The sequence below is a fragment of the Aythya fuligula genome, chromosome 10, assembly GCF_009819795.1.
Source record: "Aythya fuligula isolate bAytFul2 chromosome 10, bAytFul2.pri, whole genome shotgun sequence".
Lineage (NCBI taxonomy): Eukaryota > Metazoa > Chordata > Aves > Anseriformes > Anatidae > Aythya > Aythya fuligula.
Genome location: NC_045568.1, coordinates 15164447 through 15187690, shown reverse-complemented (window position 1 = coordinate 15187690; position 23244 = coordinate 15164447). Strand labels below are relative to the sequence as shown.

At 47.5% G+C, this 23244-nt stretch overlaps 1 protein-coding gene across 3 annotated transcripts in view; it reads left to right on the top strand.

The window, feature by feature from the left end:
* ADAMTS9 (ADAM metallopeptidase with thrombospondin type 1 motif 9) overlaps nucleotides 1-23244 on the top strand; it is a 75563-nt gene that overhangs the window by 23457 nt on the left and 28862 nt on the right. For all 3 annotated transcript variants that reach the window (XM_032193888.1, XM_032193889.1, XM_032193890.1), the window contains exons 12-28: nucleotides 143-288; nucleotides 4842-5023; nucleotides 5115-5251; nucleotides 5584-5701; nucleotides 5961-6056; nucleotides 8849-9015; nucleotides 9125-9254; nucleotides 9810-9936; nucleotides 11517-11727; nucleotides 12359-12523; nucleotides 13656-13820; nucleotides 14665-14784; nucleotides 15566-15670; nucleotides 15816-15983; nucleotides 16178-16462; nucleotides 17120-17281; nucleotides 17817-17993. In XM_032193888.1, the coding sequence (XP_032049779.1) occupies nucleotides 143-288; nucleotides 4842-5023; nucleotides 5115-5251; nucleotides 5584-5701; nucleotides 5961-6056; nucleotides 8849-9015; nucleotides 9125-9254; nucleotides 9810-9936; nucleotides 11517-11727; nucleotides 12359-12523; nucleotides 13656-13820; nucleotides 14665-14784; nucleotides 15566-15670; nucleotides 15816-15983; nucleotides 16178-16462; nucleotides 17120-17281; nucleotides 17817-17993 (2661 nt within the window). The remainder of the gene's footprint in view (nucleotides 1-142; nucleotides 289-4841; nucleotides 5024-5114; nucleotides 5252-5583; nucleotides 5702-5960; nucleotides 6057-8848; nucleotides 9016-9124; nucleotides 9255-9809; nucleotides 9937-11516; nucleotides 11728-12358; nucleotides 12524-13655; nucleotides 13821-14664; nucleotides 14785-15565; nucleotides 15671-15815; nucleotides 15984-16177; nucleotides 16463-17119; nucleotides 17282-17816; nucleotides 17994-23244) is intronic.

The window sequence follows — 23244 nt, the reverse complement described above, 5'->3', positions numbered from 1 at the left end:
GGTGACAAAAACAAGTAAATGAGTTCATTTTTTTTCACTGTGAAATAGTTCTTGCATTATGAGTTTTGGCATCAGGGCTGGTCTCTGGCACCCAACTAGTAATGGAATGTGATGCAACCCTTCCCCATCTCTCTGCACGCAGCACTGCCGCTTTGGGATGTGTGTGCCCAAGGAGCGAGAGGCGCCGGTGGTGGATGGAGCCTGGGGGACCTGGAGCCCATTTGGGACGTGCTCGAGGACCTGCGGCGGTGGCATCAAGACGGCCATACGGGAATGCAACCGGCCCGAGTAAGTGCTGAGAGAGGGATGTGCGGCTCTGTTCGGGGGTAAAGTGTGCTAAAAAGGGATCCATTGAGTGGGGGAGAAAAAAGGAAAGAGCTGTTACATTTGCATTTATTTATTACCTCCTGTTTTCCCAGTGGGTACAACTGGGGTCCTGCTTAGTCCCAGTGGTGTTTTTCTTTCCTCAAAGTTGTGGGTCAGAAAGATGCTGGATGGAGAGGAGGAGTCCGGGGATAAGATGTGCTGCGTTATTTATCCATTTTTCACCATTTTAGCCCTGCTTTTGCAACTATTCCTGCAGGCCAGATCTTCTGCGTGGTTTTCTACCATTTTTCTCCTGCTTTGGATGTTTGTGCAGTTTTTGGCTGCTTTCGCAGCTGATCCTTTATGCTGGTATGTGTCAGCTGGCGCAGACTAGCAAAACCTCAGTTGGAATCTGTGCCCCATTAAAAAGTGGTGCTTGAAAATGTTTGCCATCAGCCTGGAACGCAAAATCCTGAGCTATTTGAAATGGCAGGGAATTTGGCCGCAGGCTTCGAGGAGATGAATGTGTGGCCTGTGAAATACTAGTAATGGGTTGAGCAACTGGTATGAAAGCAGAGTGTTTGCACAAATTGTGAACTGTGATGGTTTCTCTGCTTCCTTTTGTCCCCTGAGAGCAAGAAGGGGTGAACAGGATACTTTCTGGGCTCTCATCTGGGGCAGAGCAAGGCGATGGAGGGCAGACAGCTCAGTGACTGGCTGGAGGAAGGGGCTGTAAAAGGCCATGCAGGCTCGCTGTGCTTTCTCGCCTTTGGTGTCAGACAGCTTATTGCTGAGGAAATTGCCATCAGCAGCGCGACAGCTTCTGCATCCCTCTGCAAAACCTGCTGCGAGCCTTTGAAGCCCGTGCTGGAGGAGAGTTTGTGCCTGCGGTGACAGTGATGGCAACAGCAGGGGCTGGCTCAGCTCAGCTGGGCAAGTGCCGAAAAGGAAGAGAAGGGGTGAGGCTAAGGGAGCCGGACACCAGCCCGTGAATTAAAACAACGCCAAGAAACACCCAAGTGTGAAGGAGTTCTCGTCTCGCTGTGCTGAGTCAGCACGTGCCATATGGTCTCCCAGTAGCCATGGATACACAGAAATTAAATACCTTTCCGTGCACAGAAATAGCTGTGCAGCCAAACCTTCGGATGCTGTCAGTGAGATGTATTCCTGCTTTCTGGAGCAGTGTCTGTTTGGACTGATAGGTTTCCTGATAGAAAATCTTCTTTATCCTAAAGGCTAGCCAAGGGATTTTAAATTCCATCTTCTTTTATAGCATCTGTTTAGTGTCTTGGTGTCTTGCGAGGCACATTGCTTTGCCTGGGACTTTCAAAAACACCTACATCCACTAGGCACCAAGCTGCCTGTAAAATCCCCTACGCTTCCCACTGTTTATTTTTCAGCTCCTTGTCCTGAGCCATGGACCTGATGCTGGCCCCTTCTCGAACCCCTCGTAAGGGCTCTGCAGGGAGCCATCTGCTGTAGCACCATGCACACAGCTTTGTGCCGAATGTGTTGTTTTGTCTCCAAAATTTGTCATCGTAGTGTGGGCTCCCACTATCCTCCCTCCCGCTAGCGTGGTGCTGAGATGATGCAAGTGAATGAGGCAAGAACAAAACATGCCTGCCTCTCTTGCTTTTCAAAGTATCTCAAAAATATACAGAGCAGGTTTTGTCTTTGCTTTTTGTGCTTTGTGAAAGGCAGCAAAACCAACCTGGAGTAATACTTTTCAAGTCTTTTATATTCAAAGGCTGTTTCCCTTTTTTAAAGCCTTTTCTCAGCACCAGGATCTGGGGTGGCATCTTGCATGCCAATAAAAGATTCTGCTAAATCTGGCATTCAAAATGACCTCCCCATACTGTGCTGCAGCTCCTGCCTCTGTATGCTGCTCTGATACCTGCAGGGCTGAGCTCTTTGCAGGGCTGTAGGAAGCTGTGGGCCTCTGGAAAGGAAGCAGCCTGTGTTCAGACACAGGTTTAAGGAATGTGTTCACTGACCAGACCCATCCCAGGGCAGTCCCGTGGAAATTCGAGGCTGGATGGTCCTGACAGAGCCACAGGCTGCAGCACGTCATGTAGAGGGTTTGTGGTGCGAGCCCTGCTTTCCAAGCAAGGCATAGCTACAGAACTATGGGGGAAAGGCATATTTCTCAAAATGTCAATGCCAGGAGCCCTGTGTTCAGGAGTGCCTCTCTGCATGGGTGAGCATTGTCTCTGGATGTGAGCTGGGTCACGTCTGCATTTTAGTCCATCACCAAAGTCTATACCTGTGCTGGGAGCTGTCTGAGCTGGCCATGTGGGCATGTGTGGGGATGAATGGGCTGGCAGCTCGTGTCCTGAGGCTTCCTAGGGTGCCTTGAAGGAGACCGCCAGCTGAGGGGTCAGCAAAGCAGGGCTGCAGAGTTTTTAAGGAGAGCAATGCCAGAATGGAAGTGGGTCCAATACTGGCCATTACTTGATAAAATAGATGGGTCAAAGATAAGGGAAATCAAGCCAGGGCAAGGAGGTTTCTGTGTGTGCACTGCTTCCCTCCCAGCCCTGCGGTACAGTGTTGATGATCCATAAAAATACTACACAGCGCTGAAGAATCCAGCATTTCTTCATAGCACTAAAAATTGATGGTACATGAGGCAGATTTATTTTTCAGGGTCAGCTCTTTTTGTTTACCCAGACTGTGAAAGGCAATACTGGTTTAAAAACACCCTAAAATTGTCAGAGTGGTTTGGGGCTATTTTTGAAATGTGAGTGTGCTTAAGCCCCAAATGCTTGCTGTGGGGAGATTTACTGCCGCACTTACCAAGCTGATGGTTTCTAACGCGATGGCAACTTTTAGGATCATTCAGTTTGTGGTGTGCCCATGTGTTCAATGTTATCTCAATCTCATGTGTCATGTCTAGAGAAAAGGAAAGTATAGCTCGGGATCTTAGATCATGTCAGACATAACCCTTTAAAAAAGAAAAAAGGCTCCTGCACGTTCTTCTTAATTAACAGCATTTAGAAGTCTCATATTAATTAAACTGATTTGTATTGGAAGCCATGTGGTTACCATAAAAATGTCATCATTGCAAGCTTTTTTTTTTTTTTTTTTTTTTTTTTTTTTTTTAAGAAAAGCTCTGTTAGATGTTTGCATTATTTAAAGGCTTTGTCAGATTGCAACAATCCTACTGCGGTATAAATGCTTTCAAAGAAAAAACGATGAATCCTATTAACTCCCCCATGGATGATTCTGGCTCACCAAGGCCTGGAGCGTGCTGCTGCTAGGAAACTTCCAGAGATGGTCAGGATGTCCCTTTGGGGCTGGACGGGGCCAGGCAGGAGTTGGTTTGACAAATAACTTGGACAAATAACTAAGGTGGAGAAGAGGCTCACTCTACTGAGAAGTGGTTTGAGAGCAGTCTGTGAAATGAAATCCATCATTAGTGCTGCGTGGTCGGCTGGGCTTTGTGTCGCTGTTACTTGTTTAATTGCAGGCACCTGAAAGGTTTGCAAGTGGCAGCACTGAGTTTCCAGGCGGCACGTGAGAGCTGCCCTCGGAGCAGGTGGAGCTGGTGTTAGCGCTCCTGCTGCAGGCTGTGCCTGAGGACAAATCATACCCGGCCGTATTTGGGGTGGGACTGAGGGATTTCACAGGAACTCTGCTGCTTGTCACAAATAGTTTTCGAATATGTTATGTGTGGGAGGAAAGGCACTGCTGGGCTTCCCAGGTGGGTGATGCACCTGTACTTTGAGACACTGAAAGGTTGTGTTGAGCAGTAGGAGCCTGTGTGCTTGCTGTGTGTAGAGACCCCTGTATGTACACAGTGGTTTGCTGTCCAGAACTTGCTGTCAGAGGACAGCAGTAGTTACATGACCACAGCACTGAATCTGGGACTGGAAAAATTTAAAGGATGATTTCTCCCAGCGTATCCACTGGCTTTTACGTGGTTTGGAAGATACCGGTCTCCCCAGTTTATACCATGGTTGTCTTATGAAACGGGGGTGAAGTATTTACTGGCTGTCTTTGGTGCTTTCTGGAACACGTGGAGTTGAAGCTATTTAAAAGTGTCTGGTGTCACCATTTCTACAATTTTGGGCTATAAATCCCTAAGTGCTGCCTGGCCTTTTAGCCTCCGCAGGGAAGCAGCTCTCTGCTGTGATGTTCAGTTATTTGCAAGCCAGTAGATCAGAGACAAACCCTCCAAATCTATAGGGCTGATGAGGTTGTAGAGGGATGGTTCTTCCCCTTATGGGGATCCTTCAGCATGAAGCTTAATCTCCAGCTGGGGAAGAAAATGCTGCACTTCCTCTCCTCTCTTACTACAGCTGTGGAGGGCAAACACTCCCTTTTTCCATCCCTTTTTAGCATCACTTCCATGTTTTGTTTTGGCTTTTAATAAGACAAAACCTCCCTGCTGCACCGCATCCCACATGCAGAAGCTTGGTGGGGTGGAGGTCAGAGGCAGGAGGCCAGGAGGAGAGGTGAAAGCAATGCAGGAGGCACCGGTAAAGGCAGCCCTGATGGGACGGTGCAACCAGCTTCTCTTTCCTTTTTTCCTGCAGGCCTAAAAATGGTGGGAAATACTGCGTGGGGCGCCGAATGAAATTTAAGTCCTGCAACACCGAGCCCTGCTCGAAGCTGAAGAAGGATTTCCGGGACGAGCAGTGCGCTGACTTCGACGGGAAGCACTTCAACATCAACGGGCTGCCCACCAACGTGCGCTGGGTGCCCAAATACAGCGGCAGTAAGTGGCAGGGGCCGGGCTCCTTCCTCCGGGTGGCCCGTCGGGGTGATGGCAAGCGGGTCATGTTCTCCTGGTCTTCCTCCCTCCCCAGTCCTGATGAAGGATCGCTGCAAGCTGTTTTGCCGCGTGGCGGGGAACACGGCGTATTACCAGCTGCGGGACCGCGTCATCGACGGGACGCCCTGTGGTCCCGACACCAATGACATCTGTGTGCAGGGCCTCTGCCGGGTAATGATCTTCCCTTCCCTTTGCAATGATGGTCTCCATTTTGTGCGTTGGGGGTGCGCTTTTCTCTATGGGAAAGACGAATTGCAAAAAGTTTCCTCCAGCTAAGGCACTGCCGGGTGCAAACGGTGCTCCCGAGTCTTGCTTTTTGTTTGTAACCAGCGTGGGATGGCCGCGCTGTAAATCAGCACAGAAACGTGGGGAAGCAAAGCAATTTGTCCCGCGGCAGCCTTCTCCACACAAAGCTTTTGTGGGGCTTAATTTGGAGGTTTGTAAATGCTGTTCCAGTCTGCGTTTGCTCAATCTCGTTTTTCAATTTTTTTTTTCTCTTAAAGCAAGCTGGATGTGATCATGTGCTGAATTCAAAAGCGAGAAGAGATAAATGTGGTGTTTGTGGTGGGGATAATTCTTCATGCAAAACTGTTGCGGGCACATTTAACACGGTGCATTATGGTAAGAATCTGTTGCTAAAAAGTTTATCATGAAAAATGCGGGTCTATAAAAGCCATTACCACACTTAATCTACAAAAACACCGATGGAAAATGCGAAATCCTTCTAGCTATAGCAAATTCCAGTTTATATCTATTTACGCTATCCCTAAATGAAGAGTATTGGGTTGTGTAATGTGAGGTAATTTCACTCAGCTCCCTTCCCCCCATAAAAAGCAAATGAAATGCCTGTGTAATAGACTTTGTGTTAAATCTGTTCTAGGCTATAACGTTGTGGTCCGCATCCCAGCTGGTGCAACAAATATTGATGTGCGTCAGCACAGTTACTCAGGGAAACCAGAGGATGACAACTATCTGGGTGAGTTGCAGTGAGTTTCAGTCCCGAGTTTGGCTCTGTTTTCTGGTTGTGTTGATATATCTGCTGGCTGCTCTCTGCGAGGGAGATGAAGAACTAATTTAAAGGAGGTTTTCTTTTCAAGAATATATCTTGTATGTCAGCCAAGTACATTCAGCCTCATCCTGCTCTTTGGTTTTGCCATCCTTGCAGCAATGTCGGGGAGGCTCTCAGGTGATAGGAAGCATCCCCTTGCAGGATCTCTGGGGCTAGGAAGGACGATTGAGCCCAGGCTGTGGGGTGACAGCAGAGGCACAAAGCTGGGGAGCAGCCAGACTTGGGACTTCTGATGGAGTCTTAATTGCCAATTAATGCTCCTCTGCTGTCACCATGCCTTGGCTGAGCAGTAAATGTGACATACCTAGAAAGATGTGGGTAGAAAGTATCTTCTATTGCAGTATCAGAATAATTCTGATTTCACTTAGTCTGAGCCTTTCTTGTCCCCGCCAGCCAATATTGTATAGTAAGTTGATTTGATTTAGACCTAACAATACCTTGGCCTGTGGCAGTTGGCTATTCATAGAGAGTGATTTCTCTAAACCTGTGGGCACGTCTCTAGAGCCAAATGAAGAATGCTTGCAGTACTATGTTAGACCAGTCTGCTGCATGCACATAGCTTTTAACATGGCCATGTGTTTGTTTTTTTCACCATGCCAGGCAGTAATCTGTAGCATGATCTTCTTGGGCTCAGTAGAGGAAACAACACGTTGTGGCTGACTGTATCCCTGCTGACAGCAGAATGGGTTTGCCAGCAAGTCCTGCCCGTGTCCCTTAGAGCCTGCTGGCAGCCTGTTGGGGAGGCTGGCTGCTCTGGCTCTGTGTCCCCTCCTCTGCACACCCCGTGCCTGGCACCAGGCACTCGGGGTCACTTATTTATTAGATCTTTGAGTTCGTTGCGCCTTGTTTTGCAAAGACAGCTCAGCAAAACAGGCTGGTGCTGCTGTTTTGTGGTGATTTCCATGTGTACTTTGGGAAAGGGGTGTGCAGAGAGGAGCGTCTTTGACCCAAGGGGAGCGAGGAGCAGGGCAGAGCAGCACCAGCACAGAGGGAGCGAGCTGTGTCTTTCAATAGCAGGGACACACAACTCCCACAGACTGAAGAGAGGATGAAGGGACAGCAATATCCATGAGTTGTTGGCACCTTTTCCCAAAATGTGGAGCTTAGCCTAAGCACTCTATGTAACTGGGTGCACTAGGAATGGGACTGGGGGTTCTCAGCAAAGGCTGGGGGATGAAGAAGCTCCCTTCTTTGTGTAACTTGGAAAGCAGGTAGAGGAGACCATGGTGTAGTTTTGGCTGTCACTCTGAAAGGCTATCCATGTTTCCAGACCCCTTATGTAGGCAGAAACTGCCCCACCAGTTCCCAGACTGTCCTTGCACAGTCTTTGCTTTCACAGCAATGCACCAAAATGGGGCAGCACGGATGCACATCAGAAAACCCCACTGAGGGGTGATAGCGTTCTGTCCTGGGGGAGAGAGAGATGTTTCATCATTCCTCTTTTCTAGAAAAGCAATCGTCCCCATGTGGTGCCTATTCAGAGCGGCTCACCCCAGAAGGAGCCCCAAAGAACTTCTCAACTCTTCTTGGAGGGCCCTTAATCTTCTTGGGAAGCAATGAACTCAAATCTTCTTTAATGTTGCTTTAATATTGCTGGGAAAGCATCTCTTCATATTAGGCCTGAAGAGAAGCAAATGAGAAGCGTGCATGTGTCCACTTATTTTGCAGCTCACTGAGTGTGAAATCTTGGGCCCTCAGTACCGTGAACCCTGTAGTTGCTTAACAATTTAGGAGGAATTTGATGTTGTCATCAAGTCCAAGACGCGTACCTACTGTTGGGGGAAGATACAGTAAATGGGAAGGAATCTTTTAATGAGTTTTACCACTGCCTAATGACATTAAAGCCTCCAAAGCATGGAATTTGGTTAAGTATAGAGTCTGCTTTCTAAGTTTTTCTCCATCTACGATTGTTAGCAACCAAGCAGTGTTTTGCTTCATTATCTCTCCTCATTTGGTGTAAAAACCTTCCCTTTGGTGTTTTGGTGTTAAGTTTGGATTTTTTCAGTACAGAGGCTTTGTAGTAATGTAGCTGTGATGGGTGAAATGGTGGGGAAACTAACTTAGGAAATTAGCTACATAATCGCATTAGTGTGAAGTTGTGCAGCAGACTGCTGTTTTCAGGAAACTGTTCCTTTTATAAAGCATTTAGGCTTTAAGCCTTCGGTGCTTTCACATACCTTAAGATTTGGAATAATAAAAAAGTAAGAGGGGAGGAGGGAGGGAGATGCTGACCAAACTCCGTGGTAATTATCCACTGGAAAATGAAGTTTAGGCAATTAGGGCACAGAAATTTACCTTAAGAACACACCTGGAAGCAATGTGAAAGTCACCCTATCTGCACGACAAACGAAAAGGTTTGGGCAGAACTGTTTCTGCGTTACACTTGGGATCCAGACAGCCCACAGCAGCCTGCTTGGCATGCCTGTTCGGTGTCTCTTCACCCTAGGTTATGGGTGAGCTGTTTAGGAACACCTTCAGGCATTCAGCCTTCATTTTAATGAGGTTTCCAGTGAAAAAAGGAGTAGGCATGATGTCTGTAAGACCTCTGCTGCTCTCTTTACGTCCCTTCTGTTTAAGGGTGCCAGTTGACTTTTCCTCCAAATCCAGTGGAAGGGAGCACTGAGAGCACATGACCCACGTTATTATGTACCTCTGAGTTAATTCTGCGTCTTTAGTTCTTGTTTTTTGCACCTATGCAGCCTTATCTAACAGTCAAGGAGACTTTATATTAAATGGAGACTTTGTCGTCAGTATGTTTAAAAGGGAAATCAAAGTTGGGAATGCTGTGATCGAATACAGCGGATCGGATAATACTGTTGAAAGGATTAATTCTACAGATCGGATTGAGCAAGAGATAACACTTCAGGTGAAGTATATGTTGTGCGTGTGGAAAAGTCTGCCGAGCATTATTGGACTGAAAACAGTAGGCGGTGAAGTCTGTTAGTTTACTCTGCTTTATCCCTTTTTCCTCTCAGGTTTTATCAGTGGGCAATTTGTACAATCCTGACGTTCGTTACACTTTTAATATCCCCATAGAAGACAAACCTCAGCAGTTTTACTGGAATGCCTATGGCCCCTGGCAGCCCTGCAGTAAGCTCTGCCAAGGTAGGTGCTTGGGAAGGCTTTAAAGAAGATGCAGTGGGTTCATCTGGGATCTCAGCAGCCTTTATAAATCCTTCTCCATTTGCTTCCTTGGAGATCTTCATATTATGGGCTTGAGCGTTTCCCTGGCCACAGCAGTTGGTTGCTTGTGGTGCCCCGTACCAGCTTGCAAGGTATAGCGCTGCGTTGCTGCTGTTTTTCAGTTGCAAAGCAGGGAAACCTCACTGCCCCCTCTGAGCTAGGTAAGTCCTGCAGCCTGGTTTGCAGATGAGGCAGCTGGAGCACTGAAAAGGTTGTGCATTGCCTAAGGGTGCAGAAGGCATGGGTGTCTGGTTTGGGTCTATCACCCAGCAGTTCCCAGCTATGTATGCAAATTGTGCTAAATGCAGTGCAGCACGCTGCAGCTCTCCTGCCCCTGTTCCTTCTGTTTCTGAAGGAGATTTTAAAAGCATAACTAAATGTCTCTTAAATACTGCTATCAAAGGAGATAGAGGAACAACTGATTTGATGGCTATCCTATGTCTCAAACAACATGCTTGTTTCTTTTTTCATGTGTAGGAGAAAGAAAAAGGAAACCTGTGTGTACAAGAGAGTCAGACCAGCTCACGGTGTCAGACCAAAGATGTGATCGAATTCCCCAGCCTGACCCGATAACTGAGCCTTGTGGCACGGAGTGTGAATTAAGGTGCACTCTACTCACTCATGTATATACATTACATCATATATTTATTGTTTACTCCTCTCTCCTTTCACCTCTGGCCTTAATCCCTTTTCTCAGCAGCCTGTCTTAGGTTTTAAAAAACAACCAGAAAAAAGGATTAACAGTTGCCTCCCTCTCAACCAAGAAGGGTCGATGCCCACCAGCTGTGTTTTGGGAGGCACTTTTCTACATTTGCAGGTTTCTCATGTTGAATTAAATTAGTGTTAACTATAGAATACATTTTTAAACAATCACGTAATGTTGAAAAATCTCATTGTGCAGCATAGTGCTTGAAATTTGCATCTGTTTAGATGAGAAAATGCTCAGTGCTGTTCTGCAAGCAGCCTGCAAAGAAAAATTGTGCTCAAAGCAAAAGGGTCACTAAGGTTTGTATTTTTTGCCTCAAGTGAGGAGTGAGCTTAAGTGTGGAGTGGGTTTGAGGCTGTCCCCAGACAACTCCTGGTGAGCTGGAATCGATGGAGTGTGGCCTAAATCATCGCAACCCATTTTTCTTTAAGCGGCAATCTGTTTTCCTTTCGGGAGCTTAAATATGGTGGCATTAAGCGGCTGCTGGCGTTGCAGTTTGCATTGCCGAGTTTTCTGAGGGGTTTCTCTTGCTTTGTTAAATCTGGGGTGAAAAAAGCCGGCTGCGGAGCTGCTGCAGGCTGGGTTGTCGCGGTAACAGCTGTTGCCATTGCGACAGGTTGGAAACTTGAGAAGGGGAAATGCCCAAGTTTGAAAAGCGGGCAGGGATGCGAGGGCTCCTGTGATTGCTATTGACTCTAAATCCCCTTGATCTTATTCTTCTCCTGGCTTTGCAGCGGTTGCTCTCTGGGCTTAGGAATGGGGCTGTGTGCCTGCACAGGCTGCTGTAGTGGCCAGAGGTCCCCAGGCCCCACAGGGGATGTCACCGCCACCTTCCCCGGGAGCTGCCCCTGCCAAGTGCTGGGTGCTAACATGCCCCACTGACCCAGTCAGTGAAGCAGGGGCTTTGCTTCCCCAAAACCTCCCATCTGGGTCCTCAGGAGTTCCCCATGCTGCCCATCCTGGGAAGCAGGCACAGGCTGGGTGTCCCTCCTGGGTGGGGGGAGTACCCCAAATCCCCACCGGCACCTCTGGGCCTTGTGTGCCTTGTGGCAGTCACATGCTTGCACTTCAGGGAGCTGAAGCTTTCATGAAGGCCTCACGCCACATGCATTGACTTTTCACACCTTTCAAGCCTGTTCGGGTCACTTTCCGATGCTGTGTTTTTCAGCTTCTGGTTTTTAGGGGCTGAGGTGGCTCTCCTGCATTGCAATGTGGGGCAGAAAGCTGTCAAAGCTCTGTGCTTGGCCATGCACTCCCTCCCCACGGGACCACAGCATGGCTTCCTTCCTATAAGGAGAAGCTGGGGACCTTCCCTTCCCTCCAAGAAGTAATGCCAGGAGTCATTGCCTAATATTTCTGGAGTGCTTGGAGACCACAGAGCATTGGGAAGAGTCAAAACTTCCCATTTAAGAATGCCTTTCTTCTCCCCTCGCGGGTTTTTGTGGTGTGGGGGCTGACAGCTGCTTTCCCTGGCTCAGGTGGCACATCGCGAGGAGGAGTGAGTGCACGGCGCAGTGCGGGCTGGGGTACCGCACCCTGGAGATCTACTGCTCCAAGTACAACAGGCTGGAGGGGAAGACGGAGAAGGTCGATGACCGCTTCTGCAACAGCCAGCCCAAGCCGAGCACGAGGGAGAAGTGCACGGGAGATTGTAACGTGGGAGGGTGGCGGTACTCCGCCTGGACCGAGGTAAGGCCTGCCTCCCTCGCCTCCTCGCTCGGGGCTGATTTGCTTTACAGACGGCTGTGAAAGTTGTCCACAGCCATTCTGCTCTCACTGATGTTTCTGCAGTGCGAGTGAGCCCAATGCTTCTTATTTTCCACTGCGATTAATGGAGGCTGTGTTGCCGTCAGCAGAGGACTTTTGAAATTTGTCCCCTTTACCCTTTTCAGCAGGAAGCTGGGCACGGATATCCCTGAGTGCAGACACAGCACGGAGAGAATCACGAGCCCAGAGCTTTCCAGGGAGAGCACGGGGAAGGAGGGCGGGCTGGGGAGAGGGAATTAATCTCTTGTAAAATGAGAACAAGCATCAGCCATCGGGGGGAACTGAAAGGCAACACTTGTAAAAGTAATAATGGGGTTATAACCTGAGATGAATTTGTGAAACCCATTGCTGCAAGATTTTATTAAGCTTAGCGAGATTGGATTTTTTAAAGGAATATATAAAGTAATAGCCTGTTACTTGGAGTACAAATTGTTCTTGTGGAGGTTTTCTGCGGTGTCTTTGTAGTCCTGACTGCAAGAAAGGAGGAGATGAGCGGGCTCCCAGCCCGTGACAGGGCGGCGGAGCGTGCTTGCTTAGTGCCTCCTCTTTGCAGTGCTCCAAGAGCTGTGGCGGGGGCACGCGGAGGCGGCGGGCCATGTGTGTCAACACCTACAACGACGTCCTGGACGACAGCAAGTGCAGCCAGCAGGAGAAGCTGACGGTGCAGCGCTGCAGCGACTTCTTGTGCCCCCAGTGGAAAACTGGCGACTGGTCCGAGGTAAGGGATGGCGGGCTCACATCAGTGGACTGCTGCCAGCAGAGAGACATCTCCTCTTCTTCTGCTCGTCCCTGTTGTGTTGTGTGCATTGCCTGAGTGCCGTACCCTATCTGCTCTGGCTGCCACTGCAGGGAAGGATTTCACCCTATTAATATCTTTCTCAGCTCTCTCCCTGCCTTTTATTACCGTTGCTGCTTTCACTGCAGCTGGTGTCCTTCATAATGCAACAAAGCCGTACCTTAATAAGCTTTCCCTGCAGCAGGACTGGCGATGTAGGAAGTAGTCTTCAAAGGCTGCTCATCACCTTTGTGGCCAAATAGCTCTCATTTTTATGAATGTATCGTTTTAAGAAATAATGAAAGAAATTAAGTGGAAATGGAGACTGTTAACTGACCATTGTTCTCCACAAAATACCTGTCTGCTGGGATGAGTGCTGTGGCAGTGGAAGAGATGCTGGAAGAGGCACTCACACACAGCTTTATCATGCATGCTCAGTAGCGAGCAAGTATGCTTTGCTTTTACAAGCCTTTGGCACACTGTTGTGTTCTACCGAAGCCCCAGAGGGCAGTGCTGCAGCTTTGCCCTACATCTCACAGCTGCTGGGAGCTGCTGGAAGATGTAGTCATCCCTGGAGCCAGGTTGTATCTGCCTTGGCAGGGGGGAAAGCATTGTTGTCTCTGTCTCTTTCTGGCCATCCTGCTTGGCACTCACATTTGCTGTGCTTTTCTCCATGTCATTTGGCACATTGGAAGAACTATTGTTTGGAAAAAAAAAAAAAACGATGAAAATAGCCACGAGGCTGCGTTATGCCAGGGTATGGTATGTGGACCTTGATTTTGAGAAATTTTTAAATCAGTCTTATACCAGGATTTAGCCACTTGTTGAGTTTAGTGTAAATGAAAAGCCTCCATGGACTGGCACTGTCCTTGGTGCAGTTCCCCACACGACTGTGTTCTCCCTGCGCCCAAGAAGCCCCGTGTCACTGCAATACACTCGTGTGTTTTCCAGCACACGTGGTTTTTGGCTAGAGCCATATTTCCAGCCGTGTTCAAGTGATGATTTCGGGTCTGTTTTCAAGCTCCAGGGAGGTGCTGCCTGGGCACCACCTGAGCTCATGTTTTCCTCCTCGCAGTGCCTGGTCACCTGTGGGAAAGGGCACAAGCATCGCCAGACCTGGTGCCAGTTTGGAGAAGATCGGTTAAACGACAGGTTTTGTGACCCTGAAACGAAGCCGGAGTCAGTGCAAACGTGCCAGCAGCAGGAGTGTGCGGCGTGGCAAGTGGGGCCCTGGGGCCAGGTACCTCCACAAAGGATTTATCCTGGTGATAGCTGTGTGAATGGATTTGCACACACAAATGTGCACACCCTCCATTTGCTTGGGGGCAGCAGTAATAACACCTGCCCATTGTGCTAAATTTGATCTGTGTCATACTGAATTGGTCATGATTTTCAAAAAAGGGTTGCTAAGGTTACACTTCTAAGTCCATATCTAGGCACACAAATACGTGGCCTAATTTTTCACCAAAAAAAAAAAAAAAAGCTTCTCCCACTGAGTAGTGGTTGTTGCTTTTAATGTTTTCCAGTTTCTGAGGGGAGTTATTAAAACAGATTTTTTTTTCTGTTCAAATGCAAGTTGCTCATTTCTCCTGGAGTGTTCTGGCATCTTCTTTTCCACAAAGCTGGTAACTTTTGACTTAAAAACAAACAAAAAAAAAACAACAGCAAAGCCAATTGTCCCAGCCAGACTTATTGCCCATCAGCAAAAATATTCATTAGCTATTTGTGCTACTGTGGGGCTCAACAACCAGTTTTAAAGAAGGATATGGTGCAGCTTCTACCAGACTGTGATTTATTGTGTGCAGAAGAGCAAATCATTTAAACGCTCACACCTTCATTCCAGAGGACAGTAAGTGAAGTGTGTGAGGCTCTGATGGGCACAGTAAATTAAAACTTTGACCTAATTTAAAGCTGAAACTTGTAGAGAGAAAGCAGAAGGTTTTAAAAGAAGGTTTTAAAAAATAAAAGCTGGGTTTTATTTTTGCTGCTCGTGCAACGTGCTTAAACACAGGCTGGGCTGATTAAAGCTGTCTAACCAAAGTAGCTACTCAGACCCAGCACTTCTCCTGTCTGCCCTCTCCCAGTGCACAGTGACCTGTGGCCAAGGCTACCAGATGAGAGCGGTGAAGTGTGTCGTGGGCACCTACGTGTCAGTGGTGGATGATAACGAGTGCAATGCTGCAACCAGGCCAACAGACACCCAGGTAAATCCTGCTGTTCCTGTGCCACCTGGCATCAGTTACATGGGACCGTTTGGCGCACACATCTCCAGCACAAGTAAAATCTTAGCAATGCGGAAACGACTTAGGCCATTTGTCAAGGGCCGGGTGATCTCTCTCTTGTAGTGGAGATCAACTTTAATTTCCTGTTTGGCACTGAGTACTTGTAGGCTCGTGGTGTCAAGTCCTGGCTGTCCATTACTTCTGTTGCCAAACCTCCCAGGAGGGCCAGAAAAGACTGGAGCCCCCTGCGAGGCAGCGTAACGAGGCTGAACATGACATTTCCTTCCCCAAACCCTCGCTCTTTTAGTGTGTGGAGAAGATCAGGACGTGGCTACAGGCAGCCTGGTGGGCTATGGGGAACCAGAGGGTTGCAATCAGCTCAACAACATAACCTTTGTTAAAAAGGTTACAGGTCTTGCACTGAACAAAGAGTTTGGGATTTTTGAAGGGAGACAATGGTGCTGCTTTGTAGATATGCCTTCATACCAGAGCTCTTTTAATGAACTTTCATCTCTTGCCTCAAAGCATCAGTTTTTAATGCATGAAGATGGCACTTAGTCATGAGGATCCCAATTTTAGAGTTTTTAATAACTTAAAAGTCCACTGAGGTGCTGCATATGAAGCCTTTAGGGGCACTGATTCCAAATTTTGCTCATTCAGCAAGAACATACAGGGAGAAAGCACTGAAGAAAAGGTGGTTTAACTGAAACATCCGCAAATTCTTCATCGCTTGCTTTATTTCCCTCCTGTGTTTCCCTTACAGGACTGTGAGATCGCAGCATGTCCTCCCCATCCAAACAGTCCTGAAGCCAAGAGATCCGTATCAGGCGTTCACAGGACTCAGTGGAGATTTGGATCCTGGACACCGGTAAGCGTGTGTCGTAATACTTTCAGGATTATTTTACAGTAGACGCTGTGATATTTTTAAGTGCATTTGACTGGCTTTTTGTTCCAAAGCCCTTGTGGCATATAACAGGAAGCTTTCTAGTGGAGTGCTTGTTGCTCTTCCCTAGTGCTCCGCAACGTGTGGGAAAGGGACGCGGATGAGATATGTCAGCTGTCGGGATGACCAGGGCTCGGTGGCCGACGAGTCTGCTTGTTTCCACCTGCCGAAGCCATCAGCCACAGAAATGTGCACCGTGACACCGTGCGGGCAGTGGAAAGCCTTGGAGTGGAGCTCTGTAAGCATCGCTGCCTCTCACAGGAGAGCCTTGTAGGCCTGGCTGCTGGAAATAGACTTCATTAATCTGTTGCTCTCGGCCCTTTATAAAGTGGGGAGATGAAGGTTTTCAGCTGTTCTTTGTTAGTGATAGCGGTCGGTCTGGTGTTCAAAGCTGGAAATGTGACTGTGTCTCCTTTTCCCACTGTAATGCAGTGCTCGGTGACTTGTGGTCAAGGTAAGGCAACGCGACAAGTGATCTGCATCAATTACAGTGACCAGCTGGTGGACAGGAGTGAGTGTGATCCAGACGACCTCCCTGCCACCGAGCAAGACTGCTCCATGTCTCCTTGTCATCCAAACAGCCACGACTACGGCAGGCCCATCCACCCTTTCCTCTATCCGGATCATCGCCTGAAACTGCACCCCGGAGGCAGCCCCAACCGAAACCGTGCACATATACCGGGAGGCAATCAGTGGAGAATCGGTCCCTGGGGTGCTGTAAGTGCCAGGATTTTCTTATTTCCATTTATTTTTCAAGGGCTAATTCAGGCTTATTATTATTTATGACTATTATTATTAACATCACCATGCAGGGAAAAAGAGGGACCCCTCTCCTTGCATGCTGCTCCCTGCTCGCTCCCCCCAGTGCTGCAGCAGGGTGAAGGCACCGCTTCTCCTCCCCTCACAGCACACATTGCCCAGGCTCTGTGTGCAGATAGCATCATTTTCCATAAGGCAAAAGCCAGCCTCTGTTTCTTGGCTGCCTTCTGGGGCATTTACAGCTGTGCAGAGCTGCTGCCAAAGTACAACAGAGCCTTAATGCCAGCTCCTTGCCCCCCCCCCAGCCAGTTTGAAGCACTTTATCATGGAAATCTCTAAAGGGAATTAAGCACGAATGTGATATTAAACACTGTGTTAAAGGCAGGGGGGATTACTCACCTGCTCAAAACCAGGCTTGTGTTTATTTTCTTTGCCTAGTCAGCACCTAAGTCATTGCACTGCTATTAGTAATAGCAGAGTTTTGAAGTTAATAATGCCTGTTAGCTGTATTACATTTCTAGCTGTGCATTCCCATGGTGTGGTGTGCTGGGAAGGAGCAGGGAGTGCTCAATTATTCCTGGACTCAGAAAAGCTATGGGCAATTGTGTCTTGCAGTGTTCTAGCACATGTGCGGGGGGGTTCCAGCGGCGGGTCGTGGTGTGCCAGGATGAAAACGGATACACCGCGAATAACTGCGATGAGAAAACCAAACCCATGGAGCAGAGATCGTGCGAGTCCGGCCCCTGTCCTCAGTGGGCTTACGGCAACTGGGGAGAGGTGAGTGCACCATTAATCCTGTCCTCCCTGCGCAGGGAAGGGTTCTGCTAGGGGGTGGTTGAGAAATGGGGTAGGAGGGGGAAATCACAGTTAGAAATTAGAAATATTGGAGCATGAAAGGCAGCCTCTGATAAACGAGTGAACCCTAGCAACTGCTTGGTGGTGGTTTTGATTCCATTTGTCATGGGAAACATTTGTAGAATTTGCTTTTGCCTGGAAACAAAAATTGAGGTTTCTGTTTTTTTGAGATATGTCTAGTTCAACCAAAGGCCTTTCTTTGTAATAAAAACACTGCTCTGTTCTGAGAACTCATCCAAGATGAGCAATTGGAGATGCTAACCTCAGATAATCCTGCTGGGTCTGGAAATTTCATTGTGGAGCAGCGTGAATGGCTTTGGGGAGAGAGAAGCTGATGCCTCATCTGCTTGGGGGGGACGTGGCTGGAGAGGGTGAGGTGGGAACAGAAACAACCCTGGGGGCTCGAGAGAGCTGTGGGTGCCCAGGTGGTGATCCTCTGTCCTCTGCTGACTTCCAGTGCACAAAGCCATGTGGGGGAGGGACAAGAACGCGGCTCGTGGTGTGTCAGCGCCCCAACGGAGAAAGGTTTACGGATCTGAGCTGCGAAATCCTTGACAAGCCACCGGACAGAGAGCAGTGCAATGTGCACGACTGTCCTAGAGATGCCGCCTGGAGCGCTGGTCCTTGGAGCTCGGTACGGCCATAAACTCTTTCTCTTTGTGAACCGTTTTGTGGATATCCCATAACAACCAATTTAATTTGCTTCAAACTAAGGTGCTAATGCTTCATGTCTTAAAACTGCACTTAAAGAGGATTATTGATGATATATTCAGAATAACACCTGTTCAGGAAGGGCTTACATTAGGGGAGCTCAAGTCCTTTAATTTAAAAGGCACTTTCTGCTAAGTAGTCAACTTCGTCCATTTTGCTACACCGTGCAAGTGCTGTGCATTATGAGTCTTGGTTCTCACGGAGTCCTTTGCATACGGATTTAAACCTGGCATTTAAGCAGTACCTTTGCATCGAAGTTAAATTGTGCTGACATTCAATGGCAACACTGCACCGTATGCCTACTGGTTTACAAGTTGCCTGTTCTCTGCCAAACACAAACTGACAGGGTTAAAATTGTCCTAAATGGCATCAGCTTCCTTGCAGGTACAAGTGTGTAGAGATGCATGTGCATGTCCCTAGCTGTCCCATGCACACTTACATAGAAACGTGTGCATCCACACCCCTGCTGTATTTCTATTCCCATATAAAACACGTGTGATGCACTGCGCAGAGGCACCTGTAAGCTATCCTCACGCATCTCTCTGCTGCTGGAGAGTTTGTCTGGCTGGGATTCCTCTACAGAGATGCTCTTGCAGTGGCTTTAGATCCTGAGTCAGGATCTAAGATGTTGTTTTGAGTCCTGCGGCTTTGAAATTCTCCCTGCCCAGAGCAGCAGCCCCTGTGCCAGTGCAAGTGCCACATGGGGCACCTCTGGTGTGCTGGAAACCATGGACCTGCCCGTTTTGGAGGGGCCTTCAAACAGATGTCGACTTTTAGTGGGTGTTTTGCAATAACAGCTTTTCAAGAAGATTTTTTAAAAAAGGAAGAAAAAAGATAATTTGACTCAAAAGCACTTTACAAAGAGGCCTTTTTTCTCTTATAATGTATCGGACTTCCTTACTTGTCATGGTTTGATTGATGAGCCGTCTTGCTAGAACATAACCTCACTAGTTTCTGTGGATGCTTCAGTAATGCGGATGCCTTCAGTAACGTTTCTCAATATTTTTCTCATACCTCAGTGATATGCAATAGCCATAAAACTGCTGGACTAGTGTTCATACGGTGCTTCACCAGTACAAGGGACAGTGATATGAAATGTTTCATTTGAGGTGCTAACATATCACTTGTACGCTGATAGTTGGTGCTACAAATGAGCGAGGCGAGCTAAGCAGAACTAGCAACCTGTGCAGCAGCTCTCTGGCAGCATTACCAGCTGAGAAGTGCTGCGAGCCTTTGTTACCCATGCTGGGACGTTTGCAAGAACCACAGGTGTGGACAGAGTTGTGTTGCGTTTTGGTGTCACTCAGCGTTCAGCCTCTTCACGGCTGGAGGGCTGCATCTGCTCCTCGGCTTAAAATGCAGGGTGCATTCCTAATGCAGGATGCAGTCCTGTATTTGGCTGTTCTGCTTTTTTTTTTTTTTTTTTTTTTTTTTTAACCAGAAAAAAATTCCTTTGCCTCTACTAAATCTCTTGCCTGCATTAACCTTGGTGGGTTGTCCCTCGCTCGGTCTCCTGGGAAGAGCTGGGATGTCGGGGCAGGGGCATCCTTCCCGCAGCATCTCCTCCCGTCTCCCCTCGGGGATGTGGACCCTGGTGCTCAGCACCCCCTCGCTCCCCTTCCCAGTGCAGGGGCTGCCGAGCCCAGCTCCAGTCACTGCCATGAAGTGACTTGGATTTTCAGGTCTTGCTACCCAAGTGTCATTTGGCTCTGATGGACCCCAGAGCTGTTTGAGGACTGCATTTTATCTATGGGGTCAACAGGGCATCGTGTCCCTCCTGCAAAATGCTCTATGTGTATGTCTACCTCGTGCTACTACTGTAGGTAGCAACGTCCAAATTTTTTCATTAGTGTGGAAGCACCTGATTTGCTTTAGCTCTGTCATCGGTTGCAAACATCATTCTGTAGCTGTATGTACTTCATCTGTTTGGATGGAGTGTCACTACCATATTTTTTTGGTCACTTTTGAAACAAGAGTATAGTATTAGCTGAAACTTTTCAGCAGTATGGATTTATGTATTTATGTAAAAGTGTATTTATTTTTCCAATATTGTTATTTAATTTTATATAAATATTGCATACATTTACAATGTTTAATGTTAATGTTGAACAGTGAAAAAATTAAAGACAAGTAGAATGTAATCATAAATGATTTTGTATAATGATTTCTTGAGTCTTGCTAAATTAAGATCATATACTTAGTTTTTGGTAACTTTTACTAAATTTTCTGAAATGGTTTACTTGCTTTGTTCTCCAACAGAAACTGTCATTCTTAATAATTTAAAAAAAAAAAAAAAAAAAAAACAGTTAAAAGTGTACAAATCGTGAAGTTTGGTTAAACTCATTTCTTGCAAGCATCTGATTGGCTTAGCTTCACACAAGTTGGAATGAAATAAGTGCTATAAAATACGTACAAATGAAAGCCAAGAGAATCTGAAGAGTCCAACCCTCAGTCCTTAGGCAAAATTCCACTGCAGTTTTATACAGTAAACAAACGATTTTATCTGGCTGGTTAAATCCAGGTTTATAAAGATTATTAAATGAATAAACAAATTCTGTATGGAAATGATAATTTTATAATAGGAGACTGGTGAGATGCCTTGTTATTATGATGTACTTTCAAAGAGGACTGAGGGGAGGTGATACTTTTATTTCCTTGCTTACTTAAGAACATGTATTTAAACACTGCAGAACTGTAAGCCGTGTGATAGACCTGACTTTTTTATTAAAACGATGCTTTAGAAAACGTGCAGAGACTGTCACCAGGATACAGAGACTCTTTTTTCTCCTCTGAATGCCTCATGATGCAAACACAGATGTCTATACATGCTCTTGAATAACGAGAGGAAATCTCGCCATGTTCTCCAGAATGAGGGAGATGCTCATGGAGTGTTATTTGTGTCTTCCCTTAAAATACAAATCTAAACCCACTCCTCTCAGAGCAAATCTGCTCCTTGCCATAACCTCTGTGAAATTTTGGTGCTGGAGAGTTTACGCTAACGTGCACTGTATCCTGATACAACTTGTGAGTAACGCCAAATTCCCTTGTCATGGGCTTCTCAGTCTTTCCACGTTAGGAAGCAGACACAGATAAGGAAACACAATTATATCTCACAGCACTCTGCCCTGGGTCAGGCGGGTCAGTCCTTTGGACCTCATTGTGGTGGGATAGTAATTATTTGAATTTGACCTGCGGACAATGGGTGGGTGGCTTACTTCCTAAAGAGTCTTATAATTTTAAAGGTAATCTGCTCGGCTGAGTACTTATCGCTCTTTGGTATCAAGAGTTGGAGCTGCTAATGCAGTGGTTGGGTAGCTTGTGGAGCCTGGGAAGCTGTGCTGTGTGCTTCCTGGCTCTTATCAAACAGGCAGAAATGCTGGTTATCATGATTTTTGGCAGATCTTTTGATCAAATGGTGAAGAACTGGAAGCTTGTAATGAAATAATTAGAATGTGAATTGGCTAGAATCCAAACCCTGTTACTGTCAATGGGAATGCAGTTTGGGGTTCAGATGCTGTAGCCTATTAGCCAGCACTGGAAGCTGGTGGTGCTGGTGGCTTTGCAGGGCTCCTTGGCTGTGTGCAGGGCTGCAGGTAATGGCAAAGTCTCTCTGGACACGTGGGAGCACAAGGGCTGCCTGGCACGCAGGAATTTCAATCTGAAAACGGGTGATGATGCAAAGTTTGGGTTATTTGTATTTAATTCTCTCAAAACCCCAACCCGTTGTTTACAAGATGCCCTCCCTGTGAAGCTTGCTGAAAATAGGCTGTTCAACAGCAATATTCTCCCTGTCGTTGTTCTGATAACATTCTTAGCAGGCAGTGTGTCAGCTCTTGCTAAGGCACAAGTGATAACCAGGGGCAGATTGGGTTGTAAGTGTATATAGCTCTGCTGTTCTCCTCCTCTCTTCTGCAGAAGATGAATTTGCTGTGACAGCAGCATTACTGAGCTGCGGCATGATCCTTTACACATGTTTTTGCAATAACAAAGCCATCCTTGAAAATGAAGTGATGGGCACGCTGAACTCTGCAGTCAGCCAGCGCTTCACATTGCTCTTCCTCTCCTTCATTCATACGATGTTGGTTCAGGCTCTGAGGCTGCGAGCCTGTATTTCTGTGTAGTGCCAGGGATTGTCAGAAAACAAATAATAACAATCCTACCCCTGGGAGCCTTGGGGAGAAGGACAAATGCAGCAGAGGAGGGCTGCACAGAAGGTCCCAACACCCGTAACCCAGGCAGAGGGATGCTCTGTGTGTGGCTTGCACGTCTTTGGAAAAACATGTAGAAATAGATGCAGTGCAGATTTAATAAAGCTGATACAAACCAAAATAAGGACTTTGTAGCCTATGGATATCTTTAGCAATCTGTCTCCATCTCAGAGCTGTTTGCTCAGGCCGGCCCACCAAAGCTGCTGTCTCCCTGTCTGTCTCCTCTCTGGGGTCAGGCAGACCTCCTGACTGCAGGGACAGCTCTTTGGTGAGCTGATAAAAGGCAAAAAGTTGTCTGCTTTGGCTCCCCCGTCAGAAAAAGGCCTTTGACAGTGCAGACCTCTTTGCTTTGTTTAAAAACAAGCAAACCAGACCCGCCTCAGCCCTGCAGTACTGTGTGCCATCTATCCAGCTTCACCCAGCCCCAACACTGCTAGAGGGGCAGAGCCGTGCCTGCTGCCTTCCTCCTGCCCTGCCCTTGATTTTCCATTCCATTCTTGCTGTTTGCCTGTTATCACCACTGGTCTTTTGCTGCCTCTTCTCCTTAAAAGATGAGAGCTGTGTAGGCTCAGTTCTGCTGCCCCGTTGTGCCATGCTGTGTGAGCAGGACTATAAGCACCAAAGCCCACCCATTATGCCTTAGGTGGGGACCCCACTGTGGTGCTCTGGGCATGTGCTTAGGTGCTTTGCTGCATCAATACCTCACAGGGTTACCTCCTGCAGCAGCTCTCTGCTGTTGCAATCCCCATGCTTTGTCTTTGCACCTGGTGGGATCTGGTCTGGTGGTTAAATTTCACATCTCTTAGGCTGACGGAGAACTAAAATGACGAGGTAGCAGTGGTCGCTCAAACCCCCCACGTCCAGGGTTTGAAGGCTAAGGTTAAATGCCAGGGTACGAGCTGCAGAAAAAGCCAGCTCATTTGTTCTTCGTAAGCCTCTCCTGTTGTCGCTGCCAGCGGCAGAAGC